The 16,596-nt window shown below is 45.0% G+C and overlaps 1 protein-coding gene across 8 annotated transcripts in view; it reads right to left on the bottom strand.

The window, feature by feature from the left end:
• The window catches only part of Dnmt1 (DNA methyltransferase 1), a 45,281-nt gene extending 32,951 nt beyond the window's left edge, over nucleotides 1-12,330 (bottom strand). For 2 of the 8 annotated variants that reach the window (XM_078035873.1, XM_078035856.1), the window contains exons 1-6: nucleotides 12,128-12,329; nucleotides 3,961-3,997; nucleotides 3,089-3,196; nucleotides 2,678-2,894; nucleotides 2,002-2,077; nucleotides 376-448 (exon numbers count right to left, since the gene is read on the bottom strand). In XM_078035873.1, coding sequence (XP_077891999.1) covers nucleotides 376-448; nucleotides 2,002-2,077; nucleotides 2,678-2,894; nucleotides 3,089-3,196; nucleotides 3,961-3,997; nucleotides 12,128-12,207 — 591 coding nt within the window. In that variant the 5' untranslated portion in view covers nucleotides 12,208-12,329. Of the gene's footprint in view, nucleotides 1-375; nucleotides 449-2,001; nucleotides 2,078-2,677; nucleotides 2,895-3,088; nucleotides 3,197-3,960; nucleotides 3,998-12,127 lie in introns of all 8 variants that reach the window. The other 6 variants (XM_078035878.1, XM_078035864.1, XM_078035877.1 and 3 more) reach the window with 4 other exon arrangements.
• Nucleotides 12,331-16,596: the final 4,266 nt, after the last annotated feature.

Consider the following 16,596-nt stretch of genomic DNA (forward strand, 5'->3'; position numbering starts at 1 on the left):
TGTCCTTTCAGTTTCCACCATCATTTGTGTGTGTGTGTGTGTGTGTGTGTGTGTAGATGGACACAATCTTTAATTTATTTTTATGTGGTGCTGAGTTTCAAACCCTGATTCACTCATGCAAGGCAATCACTCTACCACCAAGCCACAACCCTGGTCCCAGCTTCCAACCATCTTTGAGCCAAAGAATCACATAGCTTTCTGACATTTTATATGTCCATATATCATATGTATCAAAACACACATACACACACACACACACACACACACAGCTGTTGCTTCTCTGGAGAACCCCAACTTGACAGTATGAACCACATGCTAGGTTATCTAAGCATATATCGATTCTGAACTCTAATTTTTGTGAGATGCCTGTGTTACCTGGTCTTTGTCTTCCTCAGAGTCATCTGAATTTGTTCTTTCAGGTTCTTCCTCAGGTTTCCGTTTAGCAGGGCTGTCATACAGAATCAGGCAACTGTTAGTTCAGAGAGACCCCTGCCCTCCAGTGGGCCCAGAATAACTTGTGGCCCTCCTTCCCAAAAGGACTCAGCCTAATGCAGGACCTAGATGCCTTCTTTCCTCCCAGGAGAGACCCTTATTGGCAGGATGTTGAAAGAGGCTTAAATTTAATATTTCTTTGACAGATTTAGGATAATTCCATTTTGCATGTCCTAAGAAATCATGCCATCTAAATACTGAACAATGGCTGCTAATGTCACAAAGAGAAGAGACATCACACACCTGATACACAGTGCCATCTATAAAGAAATCAGCCTCGAGGCTGGGGCTGTAGCTCAGTGGTAGAGCTGGGTTCGATCCTCAGCACCACATAAATAAAAATAAGTATATTGTGTCCATCTAAAACTAAAAATATTAAAAAAAAAAAAAAAAGAAACCAGCCTCAAAGAATAAAAAGTAGCTGGGCACGGCAATATACACCATAATCCCAGCAACTTAGGAGGCTGAGACAGAAGGATTCCAAGTTCAAGGTCAGCCTCAGCAACTTAGTGAGACCCCTATCTCAAAATAAAAAGGGCTGGGGTGGATCTCAGTGGTAAACATCCCTGGTTTAAGTCTTCAGTTAAAAAAAAAAAAAAAAAAAGTTATGCTAGGTATATAGCTCAGAAGTAGCATACCTACAGGCCCTGAGCTTAATCCTCAGCAGAGGGAAAAAAAAATTGTAAAAGGCATGAAACAGTATATTGTTTTTATGTTGGATGACATGTTTGGGATTTGTTTCAAAGTGATAGTTAGGTTATGAAACAATAGCCATTTGTAACTGGATGAATGAGTATTCAGGGGTTCACTGTACTATACTCTAATTTTGTGTATATTGAAGTTTTCTGTAAAAACAAAAGTAGATGAATTATTCAGAAATGTTGTTCATGCCAGGGGTGGTGGCACATGCCTGTAATCCCAGCAGCTCAGGAATATGAGGCAGGAGGATCACAGGTTCAAATCCAGCCTCAGCAGTGGCAAGGTGCTAAGCAACTCAGTGAGATCCTGTCTCTAAATAAAATACAAAAATGGTTGGGGATGTGGCTCAGTGGTCGAGTGCCCCTGAGTTCAATCCCCAGTATCCGCCCCCCAGAAAAAAGCTGTTATTGGGGCTGGGGTTTTTTTGTTTTGTTTTGTTTTGTTGTTTTTTTTATGGCTCAGGGGTAGAGTCCTTGCCTAGCATGTGTAAGGCACTGGGTTTGATTCTCAGCACCACATAAATAAAAAGTGCATCGATAACTAAAAAATATCTTTAAAAATGCCGTTTATGAATGTCAACAAAAACTGCAAGATGAAAACGTATGCAGGGGCTGTAGCTCAGGAGGAGAGCACTTGCCTAGCATATACCAGGCCCTGGATTCCATCTCAGCACAATGCAAAAAAAAAACGGGGGGAAAAAAATCTATGCAACATAAAAGTTGGCACTGATAAATTATAAACTATTCCATTCATGTTTTACCAAAAGCCGTGCACCAAGAAAAAGTAGCAATCCATTCATTATATACTGACCCTTTTGTAAAATGAGATGTGATGGTGGTCTGCCTGGTCGTTCTCCTCGTAACCATGGGACTAGATGAAGCTTCAGCTGTTTGAGGAAAAAAACAAACAAGAAAAAGCCACTATGAAAAGATAAGTCCACGCATGGTCCTAGCTATTTCAGAAAGTCAGGTATTGAGGCTTAAGTATCCTGAGGTTTTAGATCCTAGTCAATAACCAGCGGGAGGACTGCAAATTCAAGGCTAGCCTCAGTAACTTAGAGACCACTTCAAAATAAACAAAAAGGACTGGGGATGCAGCTCCATGTAAAAGGCATCTAGGTTTAATCCCTAGTACCAAAAATAATTCAAAATATGTTTTTCAGCGAGTATGGACATTATAAAGTTGAAAAAGCCCAGAACCGAACTCGGGAAACATCTACCCAAGTCTAAGTTAGGAAGTATACACACACACACACACACACACACACACACACACACACACGAAAAAAAAAAAAAAAAAAAAAAACAGAAGTATTGGGGAGTAGCTCAGTGGTAGAGAGTGCACTTAGCATGTAGGAGGCCCTGGGTTCCACCCTCAACACGAAAAAAGAAAACAAGACACTGCCCAGGGGTGCATGAGTCAAAGTCTGTGCCCTCGTGTGTATTATAACCTCCTCCAAGGTTGGAGATGAGCCAAGGGTTCTTACCCTTAGTCTCGCTATCAGACTTGCTTCTTCTGGGTCCACGAGGTTTGGAACCGGATTTGGGGGTGTTTGGTTCTGACATTTTCACTCTCCTGTCTGCACGGCTTGCTTGGCTCCCGTTTTCTAGATGGCCGTTCGTTTCTCGACTGACAGTGTGAGCTCCGTTCTCCAAGGACAAATCTTTATTTAAAAGGGATTTGACTTTAGCCAGGTAGCCCTCCTACAGCAGGAAAGGATAATTTAAGTAGCAGTGAATGTAAATAAATGGCAATAAGAACAAGGGAACAAATACATGTGTTTCCTTTACAATCATCAGGCAACAAGGAGCGGGGGTTTCTCCGACTCCTTGGTGACACACAAGTTACAGGGAGGAGACGTTTCTTCTGGTAGCCAAGAGGCTGGGAACTGACTTACCTCAGATAATTCTTCTTTATGTAATTTGGTTTCCAAATCACATAACTGATTCTTTATTTCTGTTTGCAGAAATTCATGCAAGAGATTCAATTTCTCCTTCACACACTCCTAAGGGAAGAATATATGTTCATCAGTCCCCAAACTCCCAAGATATTAACTAATGGGCTAATACACAAGTAACCGAACCACCTGGTCACATCACAATGACTGAATGGCAGGCAGCACTGTCTCAGCCAACACACTAAAAAAAAAAATGGTCAGTTCTCCATATTCACAGGTTCTGCATCTAAGTATTCAACCATCCTCAGATGGAAAATATTCTTAAAAGAATTTCATCTGGGTTCGATGGAGTGGCACATGCCTGTAATCCCAGCAAGTCAGGATGCTAAGGCAGGACGACTGCAAGTATGAGATCAGCCTCAGCAACTGAACAAGACCCTGTCTCAAAAAAAAAAAAAGAGGGTGGTAGAAGGAAAGGAGAGGGAAAGTGCTAGGGAGTGTTGTTAGTGGCCAAATATTGTTATATTGTGTGCATGTACGAATATGTAACAAATCCCACCATTCTATAAAACTAATGTACCAATAAAAAATGTAAAAAAAGAAAAAAGTGAACTGGAGATATTAGTGATAATAGTGATAAAGCTCCCCGGGTTCAATCTTTAGTACCAACCCCCCCCCCCCGGCCAAAAAAAGATTTTCTTGTCTATTCCCTAAACAATACAGCACAACAACTATGTACATAGCAGAGCATTAACATGACATTTGTCATCTCTAGATGACAAAGTCATTTGAGCCCAGGAATTCAACAGTCTGGGCAAGCTAGTAAGACTATCTAAAACACAAAACAAAAAACCCCGCACTCTGGAGATTACCTTTTCCGTTAAGCTGTCTCTTTCCAAGTCTTTGAGCCTGGTGGAATAAAATAAGGGAGAATGAAACACTCATGTAAAAACTTCATTTAGCTGTAAGAATACCACAATTTTAATGAATTTTGGAATTAAGCTTAAAATGACAGAACACAAATAAGGTGGCTTTCCCCCGTCCCCCACGATGTGTAGTGTGTGCTTCCACGATGCGTACACAAGAAGTCATTTGTGAACTGAGCAAAGCTGCCTTTTTGAGGTTGGTTTTCTGGAGATAATGAGGACAACACATGAACTCTAGAACAGAATAGATATTATTTAAAAAGGTATCAGGCCAGGCATGAGACCAGCCTCAGCAACTTAGCAAGGCTCTAGGAATGGAGTAACACCCTGTCTCAACAAAGGCTGGGGATGTGGCGCAGTGGCAGAGTGCCTCTGGGTTCAATCCCCAGTGTGCACACACGATATCGGCAGCCAGGTTCCTTCTGTAAATTCTGGTTCCTTCTGGTCTTTCTCCAGAGCCCTTAAGGGTGTGCCAGAGTGGCCAGTGCTACAATGAGTGGACTAGGGTCACACTAAGGAACAGGCAGCGAATGTTCCATAGGCAAGAGAAGGTGGAACATTCTCATTGAGGAGCTAAATTGGAGGTCAAGGCATCTGAGCAGCGGAGTGCCCCACCCTGCCCACGGGAACTAGAGACCAAGTTAGGAGAGCGGGCTGGCTCCCCAAAAAGCTCATCCTTCAGAATACATGCACCTCATTCATATTTATTCCCGTTGTTCAGAAGAGCAGAACTGTCGAGTTTTGGTGGAAAATCTGATTATTGAAGACAGTGGCTTGCCATTGCTGTAGGGGATGGAGAAACTGAAGGAATGAAGACACCAAGGAGAGCGAAAGGCTGTTGTCCCCAGCCAGTGCTGACTGCAGAGAGTGAGGCAAGAACAGGTCTAACCAGTTGGGTGGGTGACTATCCATGGAGGGCACCCTGTGGCGGCACCAGGCCTCTGCCATCTCTGGATTCTCCCACCCAGCGCCACAAAGACTAGGTGCTCAGTTATCACTAGCCAAGGGGCAGAAATAGCTCTCCCTGGCTGGCCTCCACAGAGGCCTAGAACAAACAGCAAAGCCAGGAATTCGAGTGATGTGTCTGGCCTGACCACTGCCACACACTGTGGCAGTGCACTCACTTTCTTCAAGTGCCACTCATGTCTGTAGGCACCAACTGTATACCAGGCCCCAATTCCAGGCTGGGTGGCTGGATGGGTGCCACCAAGCAGGGACTTTCTGACTTGCTGGGTGGTCAGGAAAAAGAAGCTTGGCTCACTGTGGGCACAGTGGTGATATACACTGTATGTTATATGGACTGTAACTTGGGCTTGGGAACCTTTGGAATAAAGACCTTCAGGAGCAAGGGCTGGGGTGTGGCTCAGTGGTAGAGCACTTGCCTAGGGTGCACAAGGCCCTGGGCTCCACCCCCAGCACTGCAGGAAGAAGTGGGAGATCCAGAAACACGTGAAGCCCCTTGCAGGCAAAAATGTCTTCCTATTCCCATAGTAACTGTCCAGTGAGAGCCTGCAATAAGGACAGCTGTAGAAGTGGGCATCACCAGCCAGAGGCACACACGCTACTGCAGCAGCATTACTTTTGCCTTCTCGGTCACTTGGTTTCTTGTTTTGTTTGGGGCAGTGCTAGGGATCAAATCCAGGGACTCATGCATTCGAAGTAGTACTCTACCACTAAGCTTCACTTCCGGCTCTGGTCACTGTTTTCAAAGTGGCAGGACACAGCTTCTACCCTGACTAGCTGAACAGTGCCTGAATCCCGAGGTTATCCAGGTATTAGGGACATGGCTCAAGTGACTGTACAGCCCACCAAGGTGCCCTTTTCAGCCATCTCTTGCACCTGGGCATTAAACAGACCTGCAGGTCTGAACTCTTTCAATCTTGCTATACACTGGGATATTTAGCCTGGCAAAGAGCAACACATCTTCACAGGGCGAGATGTTTTAAGGCATCTGAAGACTGCATTTATCCTTCCTGTCCCCAAAGTGAACCACAGCAGGATCCCAGGAGCTGGTGGGAAGGAAGCTGGCCGCTGGGTTCGGCTTTCCTCCCTGCCACCAGGCCTTTGCTTGAGTTGGTCCCTCCCCTAGTGACATTTATGCCATCCTATGCCCACTTGACAGTTATACCTAGGAGGATTAGAAATGGAGCACGACTTAGCAGAGGACTCAACTCTATATAACCTTAGCTCTCTGCCCACCTGAGATCTCATGATTCATTCCCAATTGTATTCCTCAGAGATCAGTCATAAGAAATATAGAAACAATATGAAGTAAGGCAATACCCCACAGTCAACATCTGAGCACTTTCCCAGAGAAAGGGCAGTCAGGCCACCAAGGAGGGACTCAGGGCAACCAAGAGCTCTTTATGACCTGGGCAGAGGGAGCTGCCCAAGCTGGAGCACCAGGGTTCTGAATGTCACTCAGGAGACACCCAAGAAACAGACAAGCATACCAGGTCAGAAAGGCAAGACCAGAGAGTGAAGGCTGGCGACAGCCTGAAGGAGGTCAGGATGTCAGGCTAAAAATCATGAGTTCTGTTCCCCAGTCAACAAACCAGAGGAATCACAAGGGAGGGAGAAACCATGATACCAGAGTCATGCTTTGGAAAAACTGATCTGGCAGAGGCACACTATAACCAGGTACAGGTGGTAAATGCCTATAATCCCAGCTACTCAAGGGAGTGAGACAGGAGGATCACAAGTTTGACAGACTAGGGAACTTAGGGAGGCCCTGTCTCAATAAAAAGGGTGGGGATGTAGCGAGTGGTAGAATACCTCTGGGTTTGATCACTAGCACCCAAAAACCTGGACAAGGCAAAATGACAAAATGTTAAATTACTCTAACATCTAAGCCAGATATGTTGGTGAGAAACATGGGTTAGGCAATAGGAGTGGGCTATGTAAGACAAGTTCTAAGACTCAGCCCTGCTTAAGAAGGCCACAGGCAGGAGGGAACTAGCCAATGGTATTTGCAGAAGGCAAACAGTAAATACCCCAAAGATATTCATACCCCAACCTACCGAATCCATGAATATTCTTTTATGTGGCAAAAAGGACCCTGCAGATGTGATTGTTCAACAGCCCTTGAGATGGAGATTAACCTGCATGATCTGTGGGCCTGATCTAATCTCTAATCTAGCCCTTAGCAGCACAGAACCTCCCAGCTGCATTTCAAAAGAAATATGACTATGGAAGAAGGGTCAGAGAGATGTGAGGATGCAACCTGCAGTTGCTGGCTTTAAAGATAAAGGAGACCATGAGCCAAAAGATGAGACAGCCTCTCAAAGGCTGGGAACAGCCTTCAGCTCAGACAAGAAAATGGAGGTCCGAGTCCTACAACTGCAAGGAACTGAATTCAGCCAACGCCCGCCCGGGACAGCAGGAAACATTCTCCCCCAGAGCTTCCAAAAAGGAATGCAGCCTGCGGACACCGTGATTTTTCATCCAGTGAGACCGGTTTCAGGCCTGCACAACCTATGATAATAAACATTTGATGTTTAAACCACTGAGTGTCAATTTGTTATGGCAGCAACTAAAAACTACCAAATTCTAAACTTGTTGGTGGAGAGAAAGGAGAGTACACAGGCTGTAACTTAGTTGTGAACAGCAGCTATGTATTTGTTGCCTGCAGTGTGAAAGACCAGATGCAGGACCTCAGATGCTAGGCGAGCCCTCTACTACAGCTCCAGCCCAGCCCCGCAGCAGCTAAGGAGACAATTATTCAGCAACTAGAAATTAGCACTGGCACTCAAGATAGGCATTAAAATTGGCATCTCCAGCTGGTACCCCAACTGCTAAAAGTAACTGTAGGACTGGAACAGAAGAAAGAAAATGGAAGTCGGGGAAGAGAGGGTCCCTGGTGGTATATACCTCAAGAAATCCAAAGTTAAGAATTGAGAAGCAAGATATTGAGATAAAGACAAAGCCACCACATCTCTTAAGGGAAAAGGATCTCCAGGAGTGGTGGTGCACATCTGTAATCCCAGCGACCTGGGAGGCTGAGGCAAGAGGATCACAAGTTCGAGGCCAGCCTCAGCAATTTAGCAAGTCCCTAAGAACTTAGGAAGAGCTTGACTCAAGATTTAAAAAAAGACTGGGGATGTGGCTCAGTGACAAAGCTCCCTGGGTTCAATGCCTAGGGAAAAAAAAAAAAAAGGTCTTTAAGAATAGAACTGGAACTGAGTGCGGTGGCACTTGCCTATAAACCCAGCAACTTTAGAGGCTGAGGCAGGAAGATAAAGTTTGAGGCCACTCTGGACAACTCAGCAAGACCTTCTCAAAATTTAAAAAAGGCTACAGAGGCCAGGCACAGTGGTGCATGCCTGTAATTCCAGTGGCTCAGGAGGCTGAGACGGAGGATCGTGGGTTCAAAGCCAGCCTCAGCGAGACCTTGTCTCTAAATAAAATAGAAAAGAGGACTGGCGATGTGGCTCAGTGTCCCGAGTTCAATCCCTAGTACCAAAAAATAAAGTTAAAAAAAAAAAATAAAGGCTGAAGATATAGCTCAGTAGTAGTAACCTGCCACTCAGGTGTAAAGCCATGGAATTAATCCCCAGCAAAGCAAAAAGAAAAATAAAATAGAACTAGACACCTGGCACAAAAGCTAAAGAAGCAAAAGAGAACAAGCCGGGGGCTGGAAATGTAGCTCAGTGATACAGCACTTGCCTAGCTAACATGTGGGACCCTGGATTCCACCCCAGCACCACTTAAAAAAAAAAAAAAAAAAAAAAAAAAAAAAAAAAAGCGCCCAGATGATTCCAGAAGCAGCCAGTCAACAAATAAGGTTGGAATAAGAAGTAAACCTATCCCTGTATCCCTCATCTCCTGCAGACTACATGGCCACACTAACATCTGCCAGGGTATCAGATCTGTATATACAATATAAATTATGCTTCCCTGATAGAAGTGAAATACAAGGTTGAACACTCGATAACAAGCGATAACGACCTCCAGGCAGGCGCTTCAACACACCTACATCTTGTACTAAATCTGTAACACCATAAAGGGGCCGCCCCATCCCCATTTTATAGATGGGGCACCAGCACCAAGAGGTTAGATGGCTTTGCCACAAAGATGGTACAGGATTTGAACTCCTGTAGTTTGCATCCCTAAAATTCTACTGTAGGGAAGAACTAGAAAAAGATTAGTCATTTTTGCTCTATTCAACATCTGCTTAGTAGCTGCCATGAAATTAAGAGGTGATGTTCAAAACCCAGTTTAATCTAATCACAGAATGACTAGCAGATAAGAAAGCTGTAGTAATTACAAAGGCTAATCAGCAGGGCTGGGTGTGTAGCTCAATGGCACAGTGCTTATTCAGCATGCATGAGGCAGAGCTCAATCCCCAGCATGGGGAAAAAAAGAAAAAAAAAATGATAGATAATCAGCCATGCAGAGGCTGCTGCTAGAATCGTAAATCTAGGCTTCCTCACAGGGAAGATCTGACTGCAAACTCTTTAAAGAGTCTCATGTGTATGTGCACCAAGCTGCAGATACAATGAACAAGGCAAACATGGTCTAACGCTACTTGAAATAATGCAACTCAAGTAGCAAAGGCAACAAGCAGAGTAAACTGAGATCAACACCCTTCTAGGCCAGGGATGCATATCAGAAGTAGAGCTCTGTCCTAGCACGCCGCGCAAGGCCCTGGGTTCAATCTCTAGACAACAAGGTAATGGTTATTTTTAAAATGAATTCAAGGCTACTTATTGCAGGGAAGCCAGACTATCTTTAAGGGGAAGGGTTAAGAACAAATGGATAAGGCTGTGGGGTGCAGATCAGTGGTGGAGCACATGCTTAGTGAGGGACCCTTGGGTACAATGGTGGGGGAGGGGATGGACAGAAATCAACTTGGGGAAGGGGTTGGTGGCATCCGGCCTCACGCTGGTTGCTCTGTATGGACCCGAGAGTCACCAGAGAAGGCATGTGCGGGTTTATGAGAAGAGCACAAGATGAGGTGGAGAAGTCAATGGGAATTCTGGCCAAGTGTGCAAGGAAGCGTATGGAGCAGGGAAACTACTGGCTCCAACCGGTCTTTTAACAAGATCAGTTTCTACTTTATAGAAGACATAACTGAAAGCTAGAAAGCTAGGAATATAGATCAGTGGTAGAGCACTTACCTAGCAAGCAAAAGGCCCCGAGTTCCACCCATAGAACCACACCCAAAAAAAAAAAAAAAAAAGCAAACCAAAAAAAAAAAAAACACCAGAAGACAAAGGGGAGATCACACTTATGGAGCAAATGATGGCAGCATCAACTGGGTAAGAACAACCAGGCTGAAGAAAATGTGGCTTGCCCTGAAAGATGACTATTTTTGGTACTTGAGACTAACAAGAAGGGGGGGTGCAAACTTCTCAACTGTTAATATTATGAAGCCAGGTACTCTGATTACTCCATCTGAAATCAAGTTCTATTTTGTGGGTAGGGGGCATGTGGGGGATACAGACTCAATAAGATGTAAACTTTCTAACTGTGGGTTCAGAAGTATTGTGAAAGGCTGGGGTTGTGGCTCAGTGGTAGGACACTTGCCTGGATTCTCAGCACTGCATATAAATAAAGTCCACCAATAACTAAAATATATATTTTTAAAAAGTGTGAAGCTGGGCACAGTGGTGCACGCCTGTAATCCCAGCAACTCAGTAGGCTGAGCTAGAGGATTCTGAATTCAAAGCCAGCCTCAGCAATTTAGCCAGACCCTTTCTCTAAAATTAAAAAAATCTTGAAATGGGGGCGGGGGGCACTGAGGATGTGGCTCAGTGGTTAAGTGCCCCTGGCTTCAATCCCTAGTACCAAAAAAATAGGGTGAATCAGGCTGGGTGTGGGAGCCCATGCCTGTAATCCCAGCAATTTGGGACGTTGAGGCAGGAGGATCTCAAGTTTCAGATCAGTTCTCAAGCAACTGGGAGGCTCTAAGTAACTTAGTGAGACCCTGTCTCAAAATAAAGGGCTGGGAAGTGGCTCAATGGGAAAGTACCTCTGGCCTCAATCTCCCATACCAAAAAAAAAAAAAAAAGTGTTAAAGGGAAGTAGTTGTGCATCAAATAGCCCCCTTCCTACTTCATTCTCCAAAACCCAAATCAAAACTCGCCTGGCACCATCACAGGGTACAAGCCGGTGGAAATAAAAGATGGTGAAATTAATTTCACAAATCTAGATGAAGTGTCCAGATCCAGCCAGGGTTCCCGTGACTAATGCACACACACCTCCTTTGGAACAAGTTTTTCAGGAATGAATGGATGTCCTTCAGCAAGAGGCCAGGCCATCTTCCCGCCAATCCCTGTGCACAGAAGTCCTAGGAGGGCAAGAATAGCTGGGGAGGGGGTCCCCTCCATCAGCCGTCATCCCTCACTTATTCCTAGGTGCACACTGGACACTGACCAGTCCTCGCTGTGAAGGCTTCCTTGAGGCCCAAGGCTTAGGGCGCAGATTTACTATCAGAGAGACCAGCTTGCATGCTGCCCAGGCCTGACGTGCACTCTAAGCGCTCCTTCTGAAACACAAGTTCCCCCGCGGGGCAAGGACCTTGTAGTCCCAGGTGAGGGACGGAGCCCGGGTGGAAGACCGAGCTCGCGAGCCTGAGCTGGCAGCGCCCGGGTAACGTCCATCTCTGGAAGCCTCCATCAGGATGCACAGCTCAGGGAGAGGAGGAAGCATCAAAGGGGATGCCCAAGGGTCCCCAAGCACCCGAGGGGAGCCAGCTGGGCACCGGAAGTGGAGGCCGGAGTACCAGGACTGAGGGGTGTCTGGAGGCCCTGGGCTGCCCACTTCCTGAGCGACTAGGCTGGCGGCGAGAGCGCGGCCCACAGCTGCTCGGGTAGGGGAGCCGCCTAGACGAACCCAAAGCTTGTTCTATTTGAGGATCAGAAAAAGAACTCAAGTTTTTAGTCACCAGGGATTTTAGAGGGACCTCGGCCCATTTTGGCGCCAAACAGCAAGGGGAGCGCGCAACCGGAAGTGACACCCTGCCGCGCCAACAGCGGCGCGCCGCCTCATCCCTACGCATGCGTGCCCGGCTGTCAGCAGCGGCTTCGGGCCACCTGGAGGGAAAGCGACCCCCCACCCTAATGCTTTGCCTCTCTCCCTCCCTGGGCCGACTGTCCTCCACAATACGTACCGCCTGCGGACATCGTCAGGCAGGGAGATGGCCGGGATGGCCAGCGCGGGCACCCGGGCCGGAGCGGTGCGGGCCGGCATCTCCGAGACTGCAGCAGACGCGGCAGCAAAGCAGACAGCCCCAGCTTTTCGCGCGGAAACTGACGGGGAGGGGCGGTGAGCGGAGGCAGCGCGTACCACCCTTGCTCGGGCACGGGGGAAGGAAGGACGTACCATGTGCGGGCAGACAGAGCGGAGCGGGCTGTGCTCCGAGGCTGCGCATGCGTGAGGCGGGCATGCACCCCCACACACACAGAGCAATGGGTTCGTCCAAGCTCCTCTAACATTTGCAGTCTAGAGGGCGCAGTGCCGGAGACATTCATTCATTCTTGCCGGCCTGAGGGCATGCGGGCATGCGGGCATGCGGGCAGTGGAGCCTCCAGCAGTTTGGGGGAGTTAAAAGCCCGCATTTGAGCTCTTGAGTTACAGCCCTCAGTCCTAATCCAACCTCCATTTGTTCACAGTGTGACCTTGGGCTGAACACTTGGACTCAGCCTCAGTGTTCTCTTTATAGATCGGGCTAATAGCACTTATTCCAGAAAATCTTGAGGATACTCAGAATTTGTAGCCAACGCCAAGGATCTCACACTGTAGGGAGGCGAGGGACCACCTCCAAGGCCTGTCTATTTGATACAGCACCAAATCATAAGAAAAAGATGGGCTGTTGAATATCTAGTTCTGGGAAAACTTTTACAAAAGAAAGAAGTTAGGGCTGGGGCTATAGCTCATGGTAAGTGCTTGCCTCCATGCACAAGGCCCTGGGTTCAATCCCCAGCACCACAAAAAAAAAAAAAACGTTAGATCCCAACTTCTCAAAATGGATTAAAGAACTAAATGTAAGACCTGAAACCATAGACTATGTAAGAAAACATGGAACTAGAGAGGAAACCATGAGGGAAAGCGTCATGATATTGAATTTGACAATACTTGAATATAACAAAATCTAAAATACACAAATGAGTCTACATCAAACTTGAAAACATCTGCACAGCAAATGAATCAAACAACAGTGGAACAGAAACAAGCAACTGAAATGGGAGAAAAATGGTTCAGCCACCATAGAAAACAGTATGAAATTTCCTCAAAGTTAAAAATAGAATTTTGTGATCCCACAGTCCCACTTCTGCCTGGCACCATCACAGGGTACAAGCCTATGGATTGTGTGTTTTAGCTTCCAGGCATGTATTCACAGAATTAAAAAAAACAGGATCTTGTGGTATTTGCACAACCATCTTCATTGAAGCACTACTCAGTAGCTAAGAGGTGAAATCAAAATGTCCATCTACAGATGAGTGGGTAAAGAAAATGTGTCATATAGGGGCTGGGGGTATAGATCAGTTGGTAGAGTGCTTGTCTTGCAAGCCCAAGGCCCTGGGTTCAATCCCCAGCACCAAAAAAAAAAAAGAAAGAAAGAAAGAAAATGTGGCACATACACAGTGAAATATTATTCAGCCTTAAAAAATAAATCCCATCTCAGGCTGGGGTTGTGGCTCAAAGGAAAAGTGCTCATCTAGCATGTGTGAGGCACCGAGTTCAATCCTCAGCACCACATAAAAATTAAAGTATTGTGTCCACCTACAACTAAAGAATATTTAAAAAAAAAAAGTATTCCCATCTCATGCTTCAACATGACTGAACCTGGAGAACACGTGAAATAAGACAGTCACGAAAAGATACAGGATTCCATTTCTGTGAGGTATCTAAAGTCAAAAACCTTAGAAACAGAAAACAGAATGGCAGCTACCAAGGATGAAAAGGAGTGGAAAAAGGGGAATTGTTCACTGCATGTAGAGTTTCAGTTTCATGAAATGAAAGGTTTCCAGAAATCTGTTGCACAATATGCATATACTTAACACTACTGAACTGTACCCTTAAAAATGGTGAAGATGGTAGCTAAGGTACAACACTGAGCCTGTAGTCCCAGCATTAGGGAGACTGAAGCAGAGGATCACTTGAGCTCAGGGCCAGCCTGAAGCAAGATCCTAAAGTCTCTAAAGAAAAGGTAAATTTTGGAGTTGGGATGTACCTCTTTGATATAGCACTTGCCTAGCATGTGTAAGGCCCTGGATTCAATCCCTAGAAACACATACACACAATCTTTTTTTTTTTGTGGCTTTTTATTGCAATAAAAAAAGAAGAAACTAGGCATGGGGATATAGCTCAGTGGAAGAGCACTTACCTAGTAACAGCCAAGCAATGGGTTCAATCCCCAGTACCACAAAAACTTAGGCCAGGTACAGTGGTGCACATCTATAATCACAAGAGGAGGCCAAGGCAGAAGGATTTTAAATTTGAGGCTAGCCAAAGCAACTTAATGAGGCTATGTCCCAAAATAAAAAGAGCTGGGGATGTAGTTCAGTAATAAAGCATCCCTGTTTCAATCCCTAGTACCAAAAACATTAAGATTTTTTTAATGTGGTATTTTATCTATGACAAAGAATGGCATGTTAACTTGGACATATTTTTATATTTTTGTACCAAAGTATTTGTATCCCAAAATGTCCAACCTTGCTATGCATCAATCACATAAGGCAGGTTGCTGGAACACTGAAAAATCTTTGGTTAAAGTAATTTTAATGTTTTATGTTAATTTTAGAATTGATAAATATAAATCTTTTATTGTGCTACTGGGGATTAAACCCAGAGGCACCAAGCCACATCCCCAGCCCTTATTTATTTTGAGACAGGGTCTTGCTAAATTATTGAGAGTGTCACTGGGTTGCTGAGGCTGGCCTCAAACTTGCAATACTCCTGCCTCAGCCCAGGTAGCTGGAATTACAGGCATGCATTACTATGCCTGGCCCAAAATACATATTAATTTAACATCTAGTAGAACTTATAAATGGTCCTAAATAGCTCTTTAGAGTTATTTAATTTGGTGCTTAACAACCCTAAAGAGAAGCACAGGTTTATTTTCCCTCCCCTGAAATGCTTGGGACCAGAAGTATCTTGGATTTCAAATATTTTTTTTTAAGTTGAGGATATTTGCATACATACAACAATAACTTAGGGAGGGGATGCAAGTCTAAACATGAAATTATGTTTCATATATAAGTCTCATACACATCCTGAATATAATTTTTTAATATTTTTTTTAGCTTTTCTCCTAATGTTGATATACCTTTAGTTTATTCATTTATTTATATGCAGTGCTGAGGATCAAACCCAGGGCCTCACATGCTAGACAGGTGCTCTACCTAGGCAAGTGCTCTACCACTGAGCCATAACCCCAGCCCCTATTTTTTAATATTGATTTTTTAGAAGTAGCTGGACACAATACCTTTAATTCATTATTTATATGTGGTGCTGAGGATCAAACCCAGGGCCTTGCACATGCTATGTGAGCAATCTACCACTGAGCCACAACACCAGTCCCTAGAATATAATTTTGTACTTTTTTTTTTTTTTTTAACAATTTGGGGCAAGAAAGTTTCATGGCATAGAATTTTCCATTAGTGACAACATATTCATACTCAAAGTTTTGGATTTTGGAATCAGGTTTAGGGATTTTTACTTATGTGTACTTGCTGGGAATTAAGTAGAAGCCTCACACACAGCCTCCTAAGTTTTGGGTTTTATGATTAGGGTTTTATGATTATGTATTAAGACTGCATTTCCTATGGCCTAGGAGATTAGTTACATGGGACTCTGACTCCAAAGCTACTTGTTTATACAAGATCATAGATTCAATCAGCAACCAGATGTCTTTAGTCCAGAGCCCGAATACAAAATGGTGACCCCAGTGTTGGCCACTTGGCCATCCCACAGATGGCCAAAAGAGACAGGACTGGGAAACTTGACAAAGCCAGAAACAGGGTAACAGTCACAAGAAAGTTTCAACAGAGTGCAACTCGGGCTCATAAAACTGTCAGCACCTAGCACGTGGGCCTCATATACCTTGGGGAAAGAGGCGCTCCAGGGCAAAAGGAGACTCAATACAAGGGAGAGGAGCTGGGCTTTTGTTTTTCTAGAGCTGGGGAATCAGACCCAGGGCCTTGCACTGCTAGGCAAGTCCTCTACCACCGGGCTACATCCCTGGCCACAGCAGCTGTATTTACTGGGGACTTCCACAAAGGCAGATTCTTTATAATACTTGTGTCAACCTTGCTAGGAAGGAATGAGTCTGGTCATTTTATGGATGGGGCCAAGGCTCAGACAAAGTTTGCCTACAGGCTTCCCACAAGTTGAATACAACCTCTTGGTTGTTCTTTGGAACTACAATCCAAATTTTTCTACAACTCAAATTCTATCTGCTGCAGAGAGTTCTTTCCCCTCCACACTGTAGCTAAGAAAAAAAGAAAAATTATTCCATCTTCAGCACCCAGCCTAGATTCATCTGATTCTACTCCATCTCGTTGATCACCAACTTAACTGACCCATTTTTACCCTTTCAGGCTCATGTGCCCCAGGGCCTTTGTTTTTACTGTAATT

Source organism: Ictidomys tridecemlineatus, chromosome 2 (genome assembly GCF_052094955.1).
Source record: "Ictidomys tridecemlineatus isolate mIctTri1 chromosome 2, mIctTri1.hap1, whole genome shotgun sequence".
In the NCBI taxonomy this organism is placed as follows: domain Eukaryota; kingdom Metazoa; phylum Chordata; class Mammalia; order Rodentia; family Sciuridae; genus Ictidomys; species Ictidomys tridecemlineatus.